The sequence below is a fragment of the Eleutherodactylus coqui genome, chromosome 8 (assembly GCF_035609145.1).
Source record: "Eleutherodactylus coqui strain aEleCoq1 chromosome 8, aEleCoq1.hap1, whole genome shotgun sequence".
Classification (NCBI taxonomy): domain Eukaryota; kingdom Metazoa; phylum Chordata; class Amphibia; order Anura; family Eleutherodactylidae; genus Eleutherodactylus; species Eleutherodactylus coqui.
The window spans coordinates 124,682,487-124,698,125 of NC_089844.1; the positions used below are offsets into that span (position 1 = coordinate 124,682,487).

The following is a 15,639-nucleotide window of genomic DNA, read 5'->3' on the forward strand; positions in this document are numbered from 1 at the left end:
TTTTTTCTCTTTTGTATGTGCCAAATGTACAATTTATTTGTTAAGTGGTGTGTGTGTGTTTTTTTTGTTTTTCTGTATGGTAGGTGGTTTTGATCCCTTATGTTGGAGGAAATAACTGGTTACAAATGTTTGCACCTGAATAAGATATTGATAATACAAGTTATAGCCTATAAAAAGTATTATTGTGGAGCTGCTCCGTTAACTGATTGCTTAATGAAAGATTTCCAGTGATGCATGCTGAGAAGGGGGTGTCTGCTTCCCAGCGGAGAAATGCCGGTGCATGCAAGGTCACTCTGTATTAGTGTATAGTACATAGGGAAACAACCAAGCAAATTCATTTGGCAGCTTCTTTGTTTCCGTGACTTATAGAGGACCCATCGCCACTCATTACTTGTCTACTTTACTTCAGTAAAACTTGCATATGCCGTGAAGGAACATTTACTGAAACACTTGTGCTGTTCCTGTTATTCCTGCTAGAAATTGGAGTAAACTGACAATTTTGGGGATACTATTCCAGTTGTCAAAGGGGCATCTCTCCACACAGTGTTGGTTTATTTGGGAACCCCACCACCCCCAATTTGGTAACGCCCTGTCTATAAATTTCTAGGAGGAACAGAGGAGCGTCACAGCATAGTTTTAAAACAAAATGCACTAGTATTCCAATGGAAACGCAGGTATTTACTAAAACGGATGTTGGGAAAATGGTCAGTCTCTCTTTAACCTGAGTGTGACCATATGTGTGGTACCTTTTTATCTTTTCAGGAATGGGTATCCCCATTTTGGGGGTGGATCTGGTAGCGGATGTGAGGGGGGGGGGGGGGGGATGGAATTCCCTGTGATTCAGTTTTCAATTGTGCATAAAACTGACAATTTGCCAACTATGTAGCTAAATTGGCTTTAGGACGCACACAATCCTTTTACACTTCAAGATGTGACCACAATAAGTACTCGTTTTAACCGGCCTTCACACAGGCCACTTCAGAATGTATGGCAGACAAGCAATCGTACATGCAATCTCTCATCCCCTATGAGTTGTGTTATTGTTGGCATGAGGAGATGTGCTGCTGACAGTGATGGGGTGTGACCCATCCACCCCTCTGCCGCACCCACCAAATATGTGATCAGTTGATGAATGAGCATTTGCTCGTTTGTCACCTGATTGGGTACATCCTCTCATGGTCCGATCTGTGCGTGCTGAATCAAACATGCCCAATTGGGGACAGTCGGGCTTCTTTTAGCTTCAGTGTCCGGTGTAGTTTCACTGCGTCTTTAGTTTAGCATTCGTGGTGGGACAGTTGTTGAGGCATCCAAAGTATCGCCTGCACAGGAGCTTTGCAGGTAAGGCTCCCTTCATCCAGTTATTACCTTAGCAGCTGCCCCCCACCCACTGCATCCATGCTGGATCTTCCACCTTCAGTTCTTGGCTTCAAGCAAGAGAGCCAACATTCTTTGTAATTGAAGCTACACTAATTTAGAGAATGGGTTGCTTGAGTCCTGAAGAGCTCGGAAGTAATTTATAAACTTTCTTCAGAGTTTGTCTCTGCATGTTGAGCACAGTACCATACAGAAACCGGCTTTGCCTGCTGCAGTCCCGTCGTGTTGAGTACCTGGTCCATTAGTGTCTGCCCTATAACACAATTTTACTAATGGCTACTTACTTTTGTTGGTGTGGTCATAGCTGAGTAGGAAAATGTTCCTTCCGATATGTTTATCTACAGATTACAAGCTGATTCTGGCATAGCACATAGTCAATATTATTCTACAACCAGCATTTAACTGTAACAATGGGGGAATATCATTGCTCTCAGACTTGTTTCATCCTTGCTGCCAATTTTGTTATCATGAAATGATGTCATTGACTCAAAAAAAAATGAGCGAACCAAAATGTTTTAATCATTGAGTCTACAAAGTAAGGCATGCGAGTTCACAGTAACACTGAAGGCTTGTTTTATAGGTGGCATCCACCCACACTGTATATAGGGCCTAGATGAAAGGTAGATTGCGCTTAGACATTTTAGTATCGTGGTCCTCAATGAGTATGTATGAATGAATGAATGAATGAATATGCTGCTTGGGTATTTGTACAGGAAAGTGAATGAAATCCTATGTACTCTATTGAAGGTGTGTTTTGGGCTATAAAGCCAGTGTTTCGAGATGCAGTTCTACCACTTTACTATATTAATATTGGTAAACTTTTTTTTTTTCTCATCATCAAAGTGGACTAGGACTGCTCATATGCTAAGAGAAGCGGAGCAGGTTGATGATTCGTTGTTAATCGCAAGCAAATACCAACAGTTGGTAGACTGGGCTTCCCTGGAAGATATAATTTTTCTGTCTTTCTGCACTGTTCTAGGAGGAGGGAAGGGGGAATCCCCTGGCTGAAAGGATCCGTCTTATGGTGGAACCGAACCGCATCGAATGGACCCCATTGACTATAATGGGATCTGTTCTTTGGTTTCCGCTCAGCTATCTGACATGTAGCTGGACGAAAAAGGTCCTGCATGCAGCTTTTTTTTTTTTTTATTTTTTTTTTTCTTTTCCTTCTGATTATTTTGTGCCAAATCTTTGATGGAACCTCTGAATGGAGGTTCCAGCGCAGATTGAAAGTGGCATTATGGTTGTGTGTTGTTGTTTTTTTTTTTTTTTTAAATAAGGTTTAAAAAAAGTGCCTTTCCCATCATTGCTATTTGTTTCACTACATTAAGCAGGAGGTAGCTTTATGCATATTCATTGAGTTATAATTGATGTCAGCTGTGTCTTAAAAAGTTTATCTGCATTGCGTTTTCCGTCTAATTCTAACTTTTCTGAGGGCCATCCATCTGAATGCTTAATATTATGTTTTGTATTTAAGGCTGTATTATGGTGACTTTCTGGGCCTTTAAAAGTGTTCTACCAAAAAACTATATGCAAAGTATGGTCAGGATTAAATAAGCTTTGAAACCTGAAGTGCATAGAGCCTGTATGGCGGCACAGGGAGCCTGTAGAGTTCACTCTTGTGGCTTGTTCACAGGCAGCGAATGGAGCCCATTTCGATGGGTTCACTCACGTGTGCAGAATATTATCTTTTTATTTTTAGGTTTTTTTCACGTCTCATAAAGAAGAAAACCATGTCCTATCTTGGTGCGTATTACACCAAAATAGGCCATTGTAGTAAATGGGCCAGTGAAAAAACGCAGTGAGTGTTCATGAAACCTGCGTATTCACTGTGGAATTGTGCAGCAAATCAGTGGGCCCTTCTGCCCCCGCGCCCCCCCCGAGTCGGAGCGTATTTATATGAGCAAAACCCGCACATATTCGTGTGAAACAGCACTGCCAACATACAGAATTTCTCAGAGAACTTTAATTTTTGCTCACATAGCCTGTGTACCTGTGTTTGAAATCTGAGGCATGTAGAGGTACAGTATGAACCCATAAATTCGCAGTTTTATCATCTGTACAATATGGATCCATAATATGGACTTGTGCTTAATTATGCACATGATCAGCTGACATTTCCTATGTGCAGTTAGTTCAATCCCCCTCCCCCTTTATGGGAAATTGCCATAGTAGTCTCAATGTAACTTCTTTAATTTGTCAGTTCCCTATGCTGTTCCAAACTGATCATGCAATCTCTAACTGAACCAATAGAGATTTCCTTTCCCATTGCTGATTCTTTGATGGTGTCTTAAATGCAATTATTAGTGTGTGCAGGATTTTGGCTACTATAATCATCTTCCAGGTTTGGTCCTGTAATTTAAAGACTTACTTTTCAAGTAATGCTAAAATGTATTTTCTTTCAGGTGGCAAAAGTAGAATATGTAAGGAAAAAGCCCAAATTAAAAGAAGTTCTGGTGAGATTAGAGGAGCACCTGGAATGCACTTGTACAGCAAATTCTAATTCAGATTATCGAGAAGAAGAAACTGGTAAGTACCCTTAAAATTTAGTTCCAAGTGCTTAAAAATTCAGTCGATCAATCTGAAATGCTCAGTAAGTTCTAGAGTTGTTAATTGGCAGCCACCCAACATACAAATTGAAGGAAAGTAGCAATTTTATCTACGGCGCCAATTTTTTGTTGCATATATGCTATGTGTCATTTGCCACTTTAAGGTTGTTGGTTCTTAGTAAGTGATTGGCTGTTAAACCGGAGGTTCATTTCTTTTTAGCAGCTTTCTCTTGGGCCCTACTGTTGACCCCAGGTCTCATTACGGTAAACTTAATCACAAGTTATGTCACCACCGTAGTGTGATGTGATACTATCCCTTTAGATGACCCAGCTCCAAGTTTTGCCTCACAATGAAACCTAAATCTGCCCATAATCTGCTTTTCGGCCAACAGCTTGTTGAGCCAACAGCTATTCCTTCTGATTCCTGCATACATCAATGTCACAGGCCAAGCCAAGTGTGGGCGTGTTTTTTAAATGGAGAGATCTGGTAAGTCCAATTAAGGCTTGCCAATGGAGAGTCCCAACACGCTTATGCTCATTAGATAATTGTGTGATCCCACTGAAAATGGCGTGTTTGGCTGACTTTCATCTAATGCATATGCGCTCCTCTACAAGCAACAGGGAACTTGAGTATTGAGCTAGCTAATCACTTGGCTCCTCAGTAGATATCACAGTATCTCAACAGATGTAGTGATATTACTGTAGATCCTTTTTCTTTCCCCCCCCCCATCTGCAAACCTTCACACCTGTTGGCCCTCTATGATATCTCTTAATCATTTATACCTCCAAGCTAGTGTATATTTTGATTATGGTTCTGAAAAATTTGTATCTGAAGGCAAACTAAGCTAAGATCTTGGAGGGAACTGAATAAGAACCTCACTAGAATTTGAATATTATGTATTATTTTTGCAAATGGATGGTTTTAACTGCAACTAAACAAACAAGAATTTGCCATGCGATGATTATAATTTTTTTTTGCCCATGACAGATCGGAGAGACTCTTTTTTTGAAATTAAATCTTTTTGCTTTTAGGCTAAATTACCTTTTTTTTTTAAAAAATTTTTATTTTTTATTTTTTAACTTTTCAGTGTTCGTTCAGATAATGTTTTATGTGTAACATTCTGGAACACAATATTCCATGTTCAGTATCTGTTTTCTCCAGCGTCAAGGTCACTCCTTTAAGTAGTGCAGATTACTATCGCACGTTTAGCACGCAGCTGTGGAAAGGTTGCTGAGTCATTTTAATATTTGCATTCCTTGACAGCTGTCACTTCAACAGACCTTCTATTTCTTGAAAGCAGAAATCTTCCAATACTGTCTTTAAAGGGGAAAAAAAAACCTTAGAAGAAAGGGTCCTCCCTCTCCAGAAAAGGAGCTCTTCTTCATTGTGATTTTATATCAGTTTCAGTAGCACAGCCCCTCTCACTTGAATGAGATTGAGCTGCTATGTTGGACACAACTCATGGCCTTTTTTTTTTTTTTTCCTTAACCCTTTCCAATCCACTGTCTGACGTCTAAAGACCTTCTGATTGAAGGCTGTACAGCTCTGATGTCAGAAGATGTCCAGCAGGGTATTCTTACTGTAGATTACTGGCTGCTCTGTTGTCGGGGGGCCACTCCAGCATGTCACATATCGCAGTACTGGCTCTAGCCAGCAGATGGCACCATTGTATAATGGCAGAAAGAGAGAGCCCCCTAGGAAACCACAAATTCAAAATAGGATTGCAAAGGGTTAATCCTTGACGAATATGTAGAGGAATGTTTGTGTCTATACTGTAATGTTACCTTTTTAAAGACCATTTGTATTAACTTCAGTGAAGATGGTCTTTACCAACCTAACGAAGTTCAGTCAGGCTCTTAGGGCTCCTAAAAGTACTCCCTGCCAAACTGATCCTTAGATTAATTTTTTTTTAAAAGCCTATTAATAAATTGAGCAAAACTACTTAAAAAAACCTCACCAGCTGCTAAAATGAAATCTAAGCCTAAACCTCAAATTTTGATATTCTTAGCTTTGTTCGTAGTACACGCAATAGCTAACAAGTTTCTTTTTCAGGAATGCACTTTAAACTGCATCTGTTTGTCTCATTACTGAACAAAATACGTTTCCTTAGGCCTTTTCACCATCCCTGCCCTTGTGTTAACAGGAAGGCCTAAGGAAACAGGTAAAAAACGGAAGCGAAAAAAACTAAAGCCTACCTAATACCCAGCTGGAATTAATTTTCCTCGGCAGGTAGGAACCCCAAGCTGAAAATAACAGCACCAGCAATGAACAAAATTTCCCAACCTTTTTAATCACGTCAACACAATCACTTGTTCCGATCTTGACACTATTACCTTGAGGCTGCGGAGAGATTATCTATGATTTTGGCTTTGATAATTCTACCTGCTGGGATTTTTTTTTTTTTTTCTTCAAGCTACACATCACCGTAAACATCTTGCATTCCCTGGCTGTCTTACTTTCTCACTTTTTCTTTTTGTTTTACGTTTCTTATGCTTAAGCTTCTTCTACTCATCGGGATTCTTCTGCAAAAATGTCATTGTTCATGATTTTTGGGGTCATCATGCATGAAAGCATTTGTGTAAATGGTTTTTGTTCCAGAAGATAAATGTCCTATATGGAAATTGGGGTGGGGGCCGGGATGTCTCGATTATTCAGCTTGATCAGTCCACAAAATATAAGTTATGAAACTCACCTTTACTGTTCTCAGTTTTAGACCTTTCGAAACACCTATTTGATATCCTATAATTGACAAAGGCATGTTTTTGGATCCCAGATGACCTCTTAAATGGCCAAGTCCATTCATGTGACTTGACGCTTGGCATACGCCCCAGGGGCTAGATTACCCAAACCAAATTACCTGTCCTTCTGTCACTACATTTTGGGGAGTTGGGAGGAAGGACAGGCAGCTTGCGAAGCAAAAAAGCACCTGATTTGCCATCCACTAAAAACAATGTTTATAGAGCTATACATGCGAGAATGTCCATTTACTGGATGAAACAAAGGGGTCTATACAGAATGTTGTCAGTGTGTAACAAGTTTTTTTTTAATTATGGAAAGGACTCGTTACATTGCAATTTTTTTGTATGTTAGGTTTAAAAGCCTCGTTAAAAACTTTATTTTTTTGTATCAGGGTGTGGGATAATTCCGTGACCAGCTCCATTAAGCTACAACTTCCCTTCAACTGAGGGAAAATAAAGAGGTATGTGACCTGGAGAGGCTCCATTTCCCCATAGCTCTGTTTTTAGATTTACCTGCTCCTTACTCATATTAAGGGTGGCAGCCATTTTGTGAGCTGAAGTCCTTTTGGTACCGTAGTTGTCTATAGATTTTCACTGCAAGAGGTATTAACCTCCATGATATAAATTAGTCACAAAATGGCCGCATCCGCTGAGATTGGATATATTTTTAAGGTGGATTTGTGTGTAAAGTGAATTATGTGGATTTGTGGTAGTGGTTTTTTTACAAATTCCATTTATTTGGCAATGCAAGTCAGGAGGTAGTATTTATTTTGTAGGACCACCTTCTCTCACATAGTGTATGAACTGGGCCATTTTCTGTTGAGTGCCCATTAATTTGCGCTTGGTCTAAAGGAAATCTTTTTACTGAAAAGTTGATGACTGGGAATTTTTGACAAATTTCAGGTGTAAAGTAGTTGTGATACACTAACGGATTTGTGTGTTTAGTGTTTCATGAAGAAGGGGTTTTTTCCTCAATGAGTTGTGTTTTTGTTTTTCTTTTTCTCTTCATATAGACTTTTTTGTTAATTAACAGACGTTTTGGTGGCATGTTGTTGTTTAGGAATCAGTTGGCTTTTTCATCTGTTTTGAGCCTTAGCAGAACTGATATTTTTTTGTTTTATTTTATTTTATTTTTTTTTTTTTTTGTTTAACGAATTGTTCTTTACAAATAACTTTTTAAATATTTACTTCAGCTTAAAAAAAATCTTCAATGAAATGTTAAGGCTATAGCTATGCCCTCTGTAAAATGGGAGGGGGGGGGGGTAAACCAAGAAAAACCTTGATCTTGATGCTAATGAAGTCTGAAGTAATTACAAAAGCCTGAATCAAATATGGATTTGCAATAAGTCTTGTGATGAGCAATGTGAAAATCTGGCCTTGAACTTTAGAAAGATTTGTAAGCATAGATAGGCATTTATGCCAGTTCAGGAAAAGTTAACAATTAGAGCATGCTGGACTGGTTCACGTAATACGATATTTCTGAATTCGGCCAATATCCTAAGGTTACACCTGTGCTTATAATGTTCTTGGCTTTGTCCCACCTATGTAGATCACAGGACAAACTAAAAACATTTTAGTTCTCGTATTGATGCCCATAAACTCAACAAGGCTTCTAACAAACACCAGACTAGACACTGATGACCACAGTGAATATCCAAACTCCATGAGCTGGTTGCCCCATTTTTAATTTCAAAAAAAAAAAAAATTAAATAAACAAATTTTGCAAGTCTCATCAATTTCAATTTTGTTGAAAAAAACTGCTTTTATGGATAACCATAACCAATGTAAAGGTGAAAATACATGTATATTTTGTGGACAGACTAAAGTTTTTTTGTTTTTTTTTCACTTTCCAAAATGCTGTTTTGCAAGTTATTTTAGAGTAACTTTTAAAACTTTTCTTCTTTCTTTACAGATGTAAGGTGAAATAAGCTAGAAAGTTTCATCTGGGACTTGGATGTACACACTTTGTTACATTCCTGAATCTTCTACGTATGGTGCTTTTATAGACTTTTTTTTTTTTTTTTTCTTTCATTTTTTTTTCCTTTTTGTTCTCTTGTGTGGAAAGACAGGATTAAAACAAAAACCTAAGGAAAAAAAAAAGGTTTAAAGGACACTCTGTGAGAACAAAGGAACAATGTACATTTGTTTTAATGTGACATCAAAGCAAGTATTGTAGCACTCTTACAGAGAAGAGAGGCTTCCCCCTATCAAAACTGTGGCAACAAAATAAGATGGCGGGATGGATGGAAGAAGGATATGCTCAACAAAAAATTCAAATCCAGTGAACATAGCAAGTGGAAAGGACTTTATATGAGAGCAATGGTGCTTTGTCAAGTGATGTGCCTGCTAATATTGATGAAGATGGATAGTCACTGACAGACCATTGGCACAAGAAAAGGCCAGGAATGTATCAAATGAACAAGTGTCTACGCAGAAGCTTTCAATACAATAAATCCTTGCTCCATGATGTTAGTCTTCACATTAAAAAAAAACAAAAAAACCTGGGAAGCCTTAAGAGGACTTTTATTTTATTTTTTCTTTTACTCTATAGAGTAATTATTATACCACGGGGGTAATTTAATTATGGCAGCACAGTCCTACCACTAGGAACTCACCTGCTCTTATATTGGTCAGTTAATGATTCTAATATCTATTTGTGTCATTTTGCAGCAGTTGATCTTCAAAGTGTTGAATCTTGTGTGTTTGCGTATTTGCTCTTGCTTGCCAGAAAATAGCAGAAAAAATTAAAATCAAAACTTCACTCACTTTGCCAACCTAACAGGACCTGGAAAATTGACGTTTCATGGCTATTTTCCCCATATCATGCTTCTGGTTAAAGGGGTATTGCCATGTCAGATTTTTTTTATAGGATATCCACAGCTATGCCATAAAAGATAGGGGTGTATGTGTCCCGCTTCCGGGGATCCACACTCATCTTTGTTTTGGGGCCCCTGCCTCTTCTGGCCTAGGTGCACAAGGTGGCCAGGATTACAGAAACGGCTGAGTAGGCTTTGCTACCCTGTTTGTGTAACTCCAGTTAACTTCCCTTAGAGTTAAGAAAATGGCATAGCCCAGCTTCACTTGGCTGTTTCCATCCTCCCTGCAATACCCTACAAAGTGGAGTTCCCATTGTTGCCATGTTTGGCCTAGATGGGAAAACCCCTTTTTAAGAACAGAAGCTTCCATTTTGTGGATTGAACTAGTACAAACTACCAAAAACCCATGAACTTGAGTGAGAAAGGCAAAATCTTGATGCCCAGTGTCCCTCCCATCCCCAAAAACCGCTTTCTGAATGAAGAGCATGTATTCTTAAAACGATTTGATCCACAAAATGGCTACCTCTTAATATAAATGTCAATTATAGCAATCAGGATCTTTTTCTTGGGGTAGGAGGTCTGTATATTAAAGTATAATATATATATATTTTTTTTTTTTCTTTCTTGACAGTTCTCGGAAAAACCTTTTCAATCGCCTCCATTTAGCCATTTTGAAACTTTTAGTTTTCTCTTGGTAGTAGAAATATTTATAGAACTACTGAAAAGACAAGGAGCCCATACCAACAAACTTGGTTGAAGCTTACATTTTTTTTTTTTTTCTCTAAGTATCCAATAATTTTGGTGTCAAACACTGAAGGAAGGTGAAAGAAGGGTATCTCATAAGGAACCCCAGTAAGAATATACTGTACAATTGTTGGGTGGGGTGGGGTCGTTTAACCATGGTAGGCCCACATAAGACCAATTGGATCTGTTGCAGGAGCAAACGCACTTCGACAACTACATTTTAAATGCATGTATTTCTAGAACTGTATCCCTACTTTTGACGTAAACTTTTGGCATATTGTAGATCTAGTTACAAACGCTGACAGGATCTGCCTCAGTATGCTGATATACATATAGAATTTTTTTTAATGCCCATTCAATTCGGTCTTTTTCTTGGCATTTTAATGTATTCCAGTGAAAAGTAACCTAACAGAAAACGCATACCCAGCTATGACTTTGTAGTATTTCCTACCCCTGGATTCAACCTATCGAACGATATTTAATTAAGAAAGAAAAAAAACCCCTCTATCCAGTTCATGCCTCATCGAATTTCCTTTCCATTGTGTCTGCATAATTTAAATTTTAAATATGTATATTAATCATGGGATATCTGTGCAACGTTAGATTTGTGCCAGTTGCCTATTAATGCTAATATTTTATTTTTATTCTATTTTTTTGCAATTTTTTATTTTCTCATACACAACATTTTCACATTTGTCAAAGTGTGAAATGGACATTTTATTCTTGTAACTGCATTGTACAGTGTCACGGTAGCGAGAAATATTTGCTACGTGTATTTGAACAAATCTTAAATTCTTTATTTTTGGTAAAAAAAAAAAAAATCTATGTATGCTTATGTGTATTCAACAGAAATGTGTTCTTTTTTTGTAAAGTTGAAGTTTGTATTTTTATCTAAAATTAACATTTTTATATGAGTACGAAAAGCCTACTATGTTTTCTTGAACCAAAAAATGCATTGTGTGGTCATATTTTTGTAGCACCATATCATACAAATAATTAGCTATATCTGTTGCTTAGAAGTGTTTCTAGCACATGGTTTACGATATCCTATATTCTACTGCTGCTGTTTTCAAATAAATGTATATCTAGTGAGAGTCCATTCCCTAATATGTCAAATCGGTTGAGTGGCTGAAAAAAATTCTCAAGGTTGCTGCCAAGTTCGAACTCCTTTTGATCACAAATCCTGCTTTATAATTTTCAAAAATACTCAATACATGAAGGTAAAAACTTGATACAAAATCCCCATTCTTGATTTTTATTTTTAAAGAGCTTAAAGGGAACCTGTCACTACGAAAATAAATGTTATCTAGCAGAGGCGTAACTTGAAGCTCCTGGGCCCCATTGCAAAACCTGGAATGGGGCCCCCAACTATAATGCTTTACTCATAGTACTGGGCTTCCTATATGGAGAAGAGAGGCCTTATGGGCCCCCAAGGCTCCTGGGCCCGGGTGCAACCGCATCCCCTGAATCCTCTATAGTTACGCCCCTGTTATCTAGCCTGTATAGAGCAGGAGGAGCTGAGCAGATTGATATAGTTTTTTTTCTTTTAGTGGAACTTATTAGAAATCCTTACCCTTGCTATACTTTGTCCAATGGGTGGTCTTGTTGTTGAATGGCAGCCACCTGTGACAGAAATCCTGGTTATAGCACTGAGTCCCATGTTGGTGTTTTTTCCTTTTTTTTATTTTTTATTTTTATTTTTTTTTTTAAGCAGTTCCGCAATGTGAGCCAATAGCTGATAGTCTACTTTGTGCTGTGCACATGCTTTTTGGTCCTCAGTATTCACGAGCTGCTCCCACTGTTCACTCCCCCCCCCCCCTCCTTCCCCCAAGTCCCCACTGCTGATTGACAGCCTTCTCCCTATGAAAGTTGTCAAATCAGTGGCTGGTGGGGTAACTAACAGCTCCTGCATATCAAGGGCTACAGCCATGGCTTGTGCTACTACACAAACTATTGAAAAATGTGATCCACTGCTGTAATTGGGGTCTCTATCACTAGTCCCTGCTAGGACAGCAGAAATTTGAGGACAGATTCCCTTTTTAATAGGTCATTTTTTTTCCTGTCCCCCTTCTCCACTAGGCAGTTGTTTCTCGTACAGAGATTAGTGTCCTTATAAAAGCAGTTAGAATTATAAATTTTTTTTTTTTGTTACCAACTCATTTAATATAGGGGTATGTTGCCACTACTATATATGTATTGATCAGTTGCCCATCATATCATCCTGGCAATTCTTGTACACATAATCGATCAATTCTCAAAAGTGTGTAGGGTAAGTTGACTGCAGACAAAGTCCCATTGTAGCTGAGGTGTAAGTATTTCAAAAGTTAGCAAAAAATGTTCTGCTAAAGTATTAAATGCATTCAGTGTTGATTGCCTGCTATGTTCTGTTGTAATAAATGGGGATGTTCCTCTATTAAATCAACTCAAATTCAGAAGAATCGCTCTTCTTTATTATAGGTTTCTCTTTCCTTCTTGAAGATTTTTTTCTTTTTCTGACTTACAGCCATCAGTGGGCATCTGCCTTCTACTTAATATACTATTCGGTCAAACCTGTACTCAGCCCTAGGACTCATGCGCAAATCTGTTATGCCCCACCCCCACCCGCCCACTCAATGTATGGAGCTGTAATAAAGCACTCATAGTAGTATATGGGGTCTTACTGTACTGCCATATGTCTCCAATTTCATTGTAGCATGCTCCATCATATGATGTATTATGAAGCTATCCCCCCCCCCCCCCCCCCAAACAAGCATTGCTTTAAGGGGAGAATATGTCTGTAATATGGCCCCCTATGGCTCAGGAGTGTGGAACTGCAGGGACTATGTGCCTCTATTTTGGTGTAAGGCCTTATTCAGTCTTAATTTGTTTGTGCATGTATTTATATTCATGATTTGACATTAAAGTAGAAACTAGAAAACTTATTTTTTTAATGGCTGAATGGCATAGACCAGTAATTTTTCACTATGGGCCATTTCTTAAAAATGGCTTCCCACCCAAGGAATCCTTATCCTGACCCCACACCAATTGTGAAAGTGACTACTTTTGCAATCTTCCAGGGAACCCTGGTTGGGAAATGCAAAGAAAAATGTCTTGTGTTGTATGTTTATAGGAGCAAGGGTGGAAAGCTATTGTGGCCTGAATTCAAAATTTGTTACCAGGTCCAGAACCATAGCCCCAATTACCGCTACAGATTTCGGTTGGCTGCTTCATACCATTATAGTAACGGATTACTTTTGGGAAACTTTATTATGGAATTGGATAGAAAAATGCATATCTTGAGTACATTCCCATGAACTTATGGCATGGTGAGCGTTTATGCCAAGAAATTCTATTTTTTTTTTGTTTAGTCCGCACCTTGTGATCACATATCCACCATGATGCATTCAGCGCCAAAACTGGAAATTCATGTATTAAATTGTGTGTTTGCTCCTTTGCAAATAAGTGTACAATTCATAATGTAATGCACATGAATGTCTGTGTCTGCGTAAAACAGAAAAAAATTAAACCCTGTATAAAAGTGTAATTTATATATTTATGTTTTTTGGTGGGATGCCAATAATAATGCTCATTTTGTTTTATTGCCTAAAGTATCTAATGAAACAAAGGCTTTGTATATCCATTAAAATGATGTAGATGGAATGTATGGTTGTAGCATTTTGGACACCTCTTATGCGATATTCCTATTTCTGCATAATGTGCGTACAAGTGCGTTCTATGACATTGCACAGGTTTTAAACAACGAAAATAAAATATCCAATAAGTGACATTTTTTTTTACTGGCTCCTATATATTGGGTCATATGAAGTCTTGTGTCATGGTTACTTGGTTACTTATTAAAAACGTGTCCTATTGTTGTTGCCTAAAATAACTATAATTACCTTGTACCCTACAGCTATGCCCCGGCTTTTTGTTTAATGGTTTTAACTCGGACCTGGTGCATTAACGGGTACCCCTGCCACAAAATGCCAGTGTTAGGTTACCTGCCAAATGTACAGATGTTAGATTTTTGTCTTCGGGCCCAGGAGCTTCAAAAAAGTGGCCGTTGTTTTAAAGGGGTTGTCTAGTTTTAGGAAACTACTTAGATACCTTGGTAGAGAATTTTGGGTTAATCGAGGGGCTTTCTAGGCTCAGGACTAGAGATGAGCGAGTATACTCACTAAGGCACATTACTCGAGCGAGTAGTGCCTTAGCCGAGTATCTCCCCGCTCGTCTCTAAAGATTCGGGGGCCAGCGCGGGTGACAAATGAGTTGCGGGGGGGGAGCGGGCAGGAGAGAGGGAGATCTCCCCGCTCTCCCCCGCCTCCCCCCCGAATCTTTAGAGACGAGCGGGGAGATACTTGGCTAAGGCACTACTTGATTGAGTAATGTGTCTTGGCGAGTATACTCGCTCATCCCTACTCGGGACCCTCAGCAACTGCATTATTGCTGCTAGAAAAAGTCTCACACTGGAGGACTTCAAATGACTGAACCTTGTAATGCCTTATTTTTCCTGTGGTGGTGCTGCAGGAGAATTGATCGTAATCTGGGTTACCCAACAAATTGCAGCTCCTCACTGGGGCCCCACCAGTGGCACAACCTGTGATTGGGTTATTGTGGGGCAAGCCTTCATTAAAAAAAAATGGATTGGGGACAACCCCTTTTTAAAGTATGCATGCAAAGGACATGTGATTGATTGGTCTATTTCTGGGCAAGGTAGTACGTTGCATTCATTAGTTACGAGCCAGCTAGCCATTGTAGTGCAAATATAAATTTTCATGATTACTATTTTCATGCACAGACTCTGTACAATGCACCAGGAACTTTACCGTACCATAGGGATTCCATGTGCTCAATGGTATAGCTATAGGGTTCACACTTGAAACTGAGCCCCTAAGGTAGGATGCTCAGGGGAACCCCCACACCCCAAACCTCCGTACCTCAACTCTGCTCTACTCCAGCAGCCAGTAATCAGTACAGACGTCCTCATTCATACTGCTGCTGGCTACATGACTCCTCCCCAGCTCATACTGTACTGAGCAGGACACTGGGGGTAGGAATGGGACTGCTCGGGCAGCCAGCAGCATCTGTGTGAATAAGAGTCTGATTACTGGCTGATGGAGTTGCAGTGCAGGGGTCTTCTACAGCTATGCGGGATATCTATGTGGATACTAGACCTATGCTGAGGCACTATGAGGTCTTTACAGCTATGTGAAAGCACTGTAGGGATAACTAAGAATGTGGGGGCGCTATCAATTTAGAGCAGAGTGGAGGAACTATAGCATTGAGGGGCACTATGACTTTAGGAAGTAAGAGTCGTCCTATTGAGGGAGCACAATGGGAAATTGTTACTGTAAGACACTGACAAGGGCATTAGATATAGCAACAGGATAGAGAGGTCACAAACATGTTATGAAGTATTCAAGGCGCTGTGAGCCAAG

At 39.1% G+C, this 15,639-nt stretch overlaps 1 protein-coding gene across 5 annotated transcripts in view; it reads left to right on the plus strand.

The window, feature by feature from the left end:
• Positions 1 to 13,986, plus strand: part of PDGFA (platelet derived growth factor subunit A) — a 43,352-nt gene extending 29,366 nt beyond the window's left edge. Inside the window, exons 5-8 of one of the 5 annotated variants that reach the window (XR_010786407.1) lie at positions 3,780 to 3,903; positions 6,035 to 6,153; positions 7,055 to 7,123; positions 8,575 to 13,986. Coding sequence is in view for 4 of the 5 variants with exons in the window: in XM_066576369.1 (XP_066432466.1) it covers positions 3,780 to 3,903; positions 6,035 to 6,123 (213 nt within the window). In the remaining variant the exon portion in view is untranslated. The remainder of the gene's footprint in view (positions 1 to 3,779; positions 3,904 to 6,034; positions 6,154 to 7,054; positions 7,124 to 8,574) is intronic. The other 4 variants (XM_066576369.1, XM_066576370.1, XM_066576371.1 and 1 more) reach the window with 4 other exon arrangements.
• The last annotated feature ends 1,653 nt before the right edge of the window (positions 13,987 to 15,639 follow it).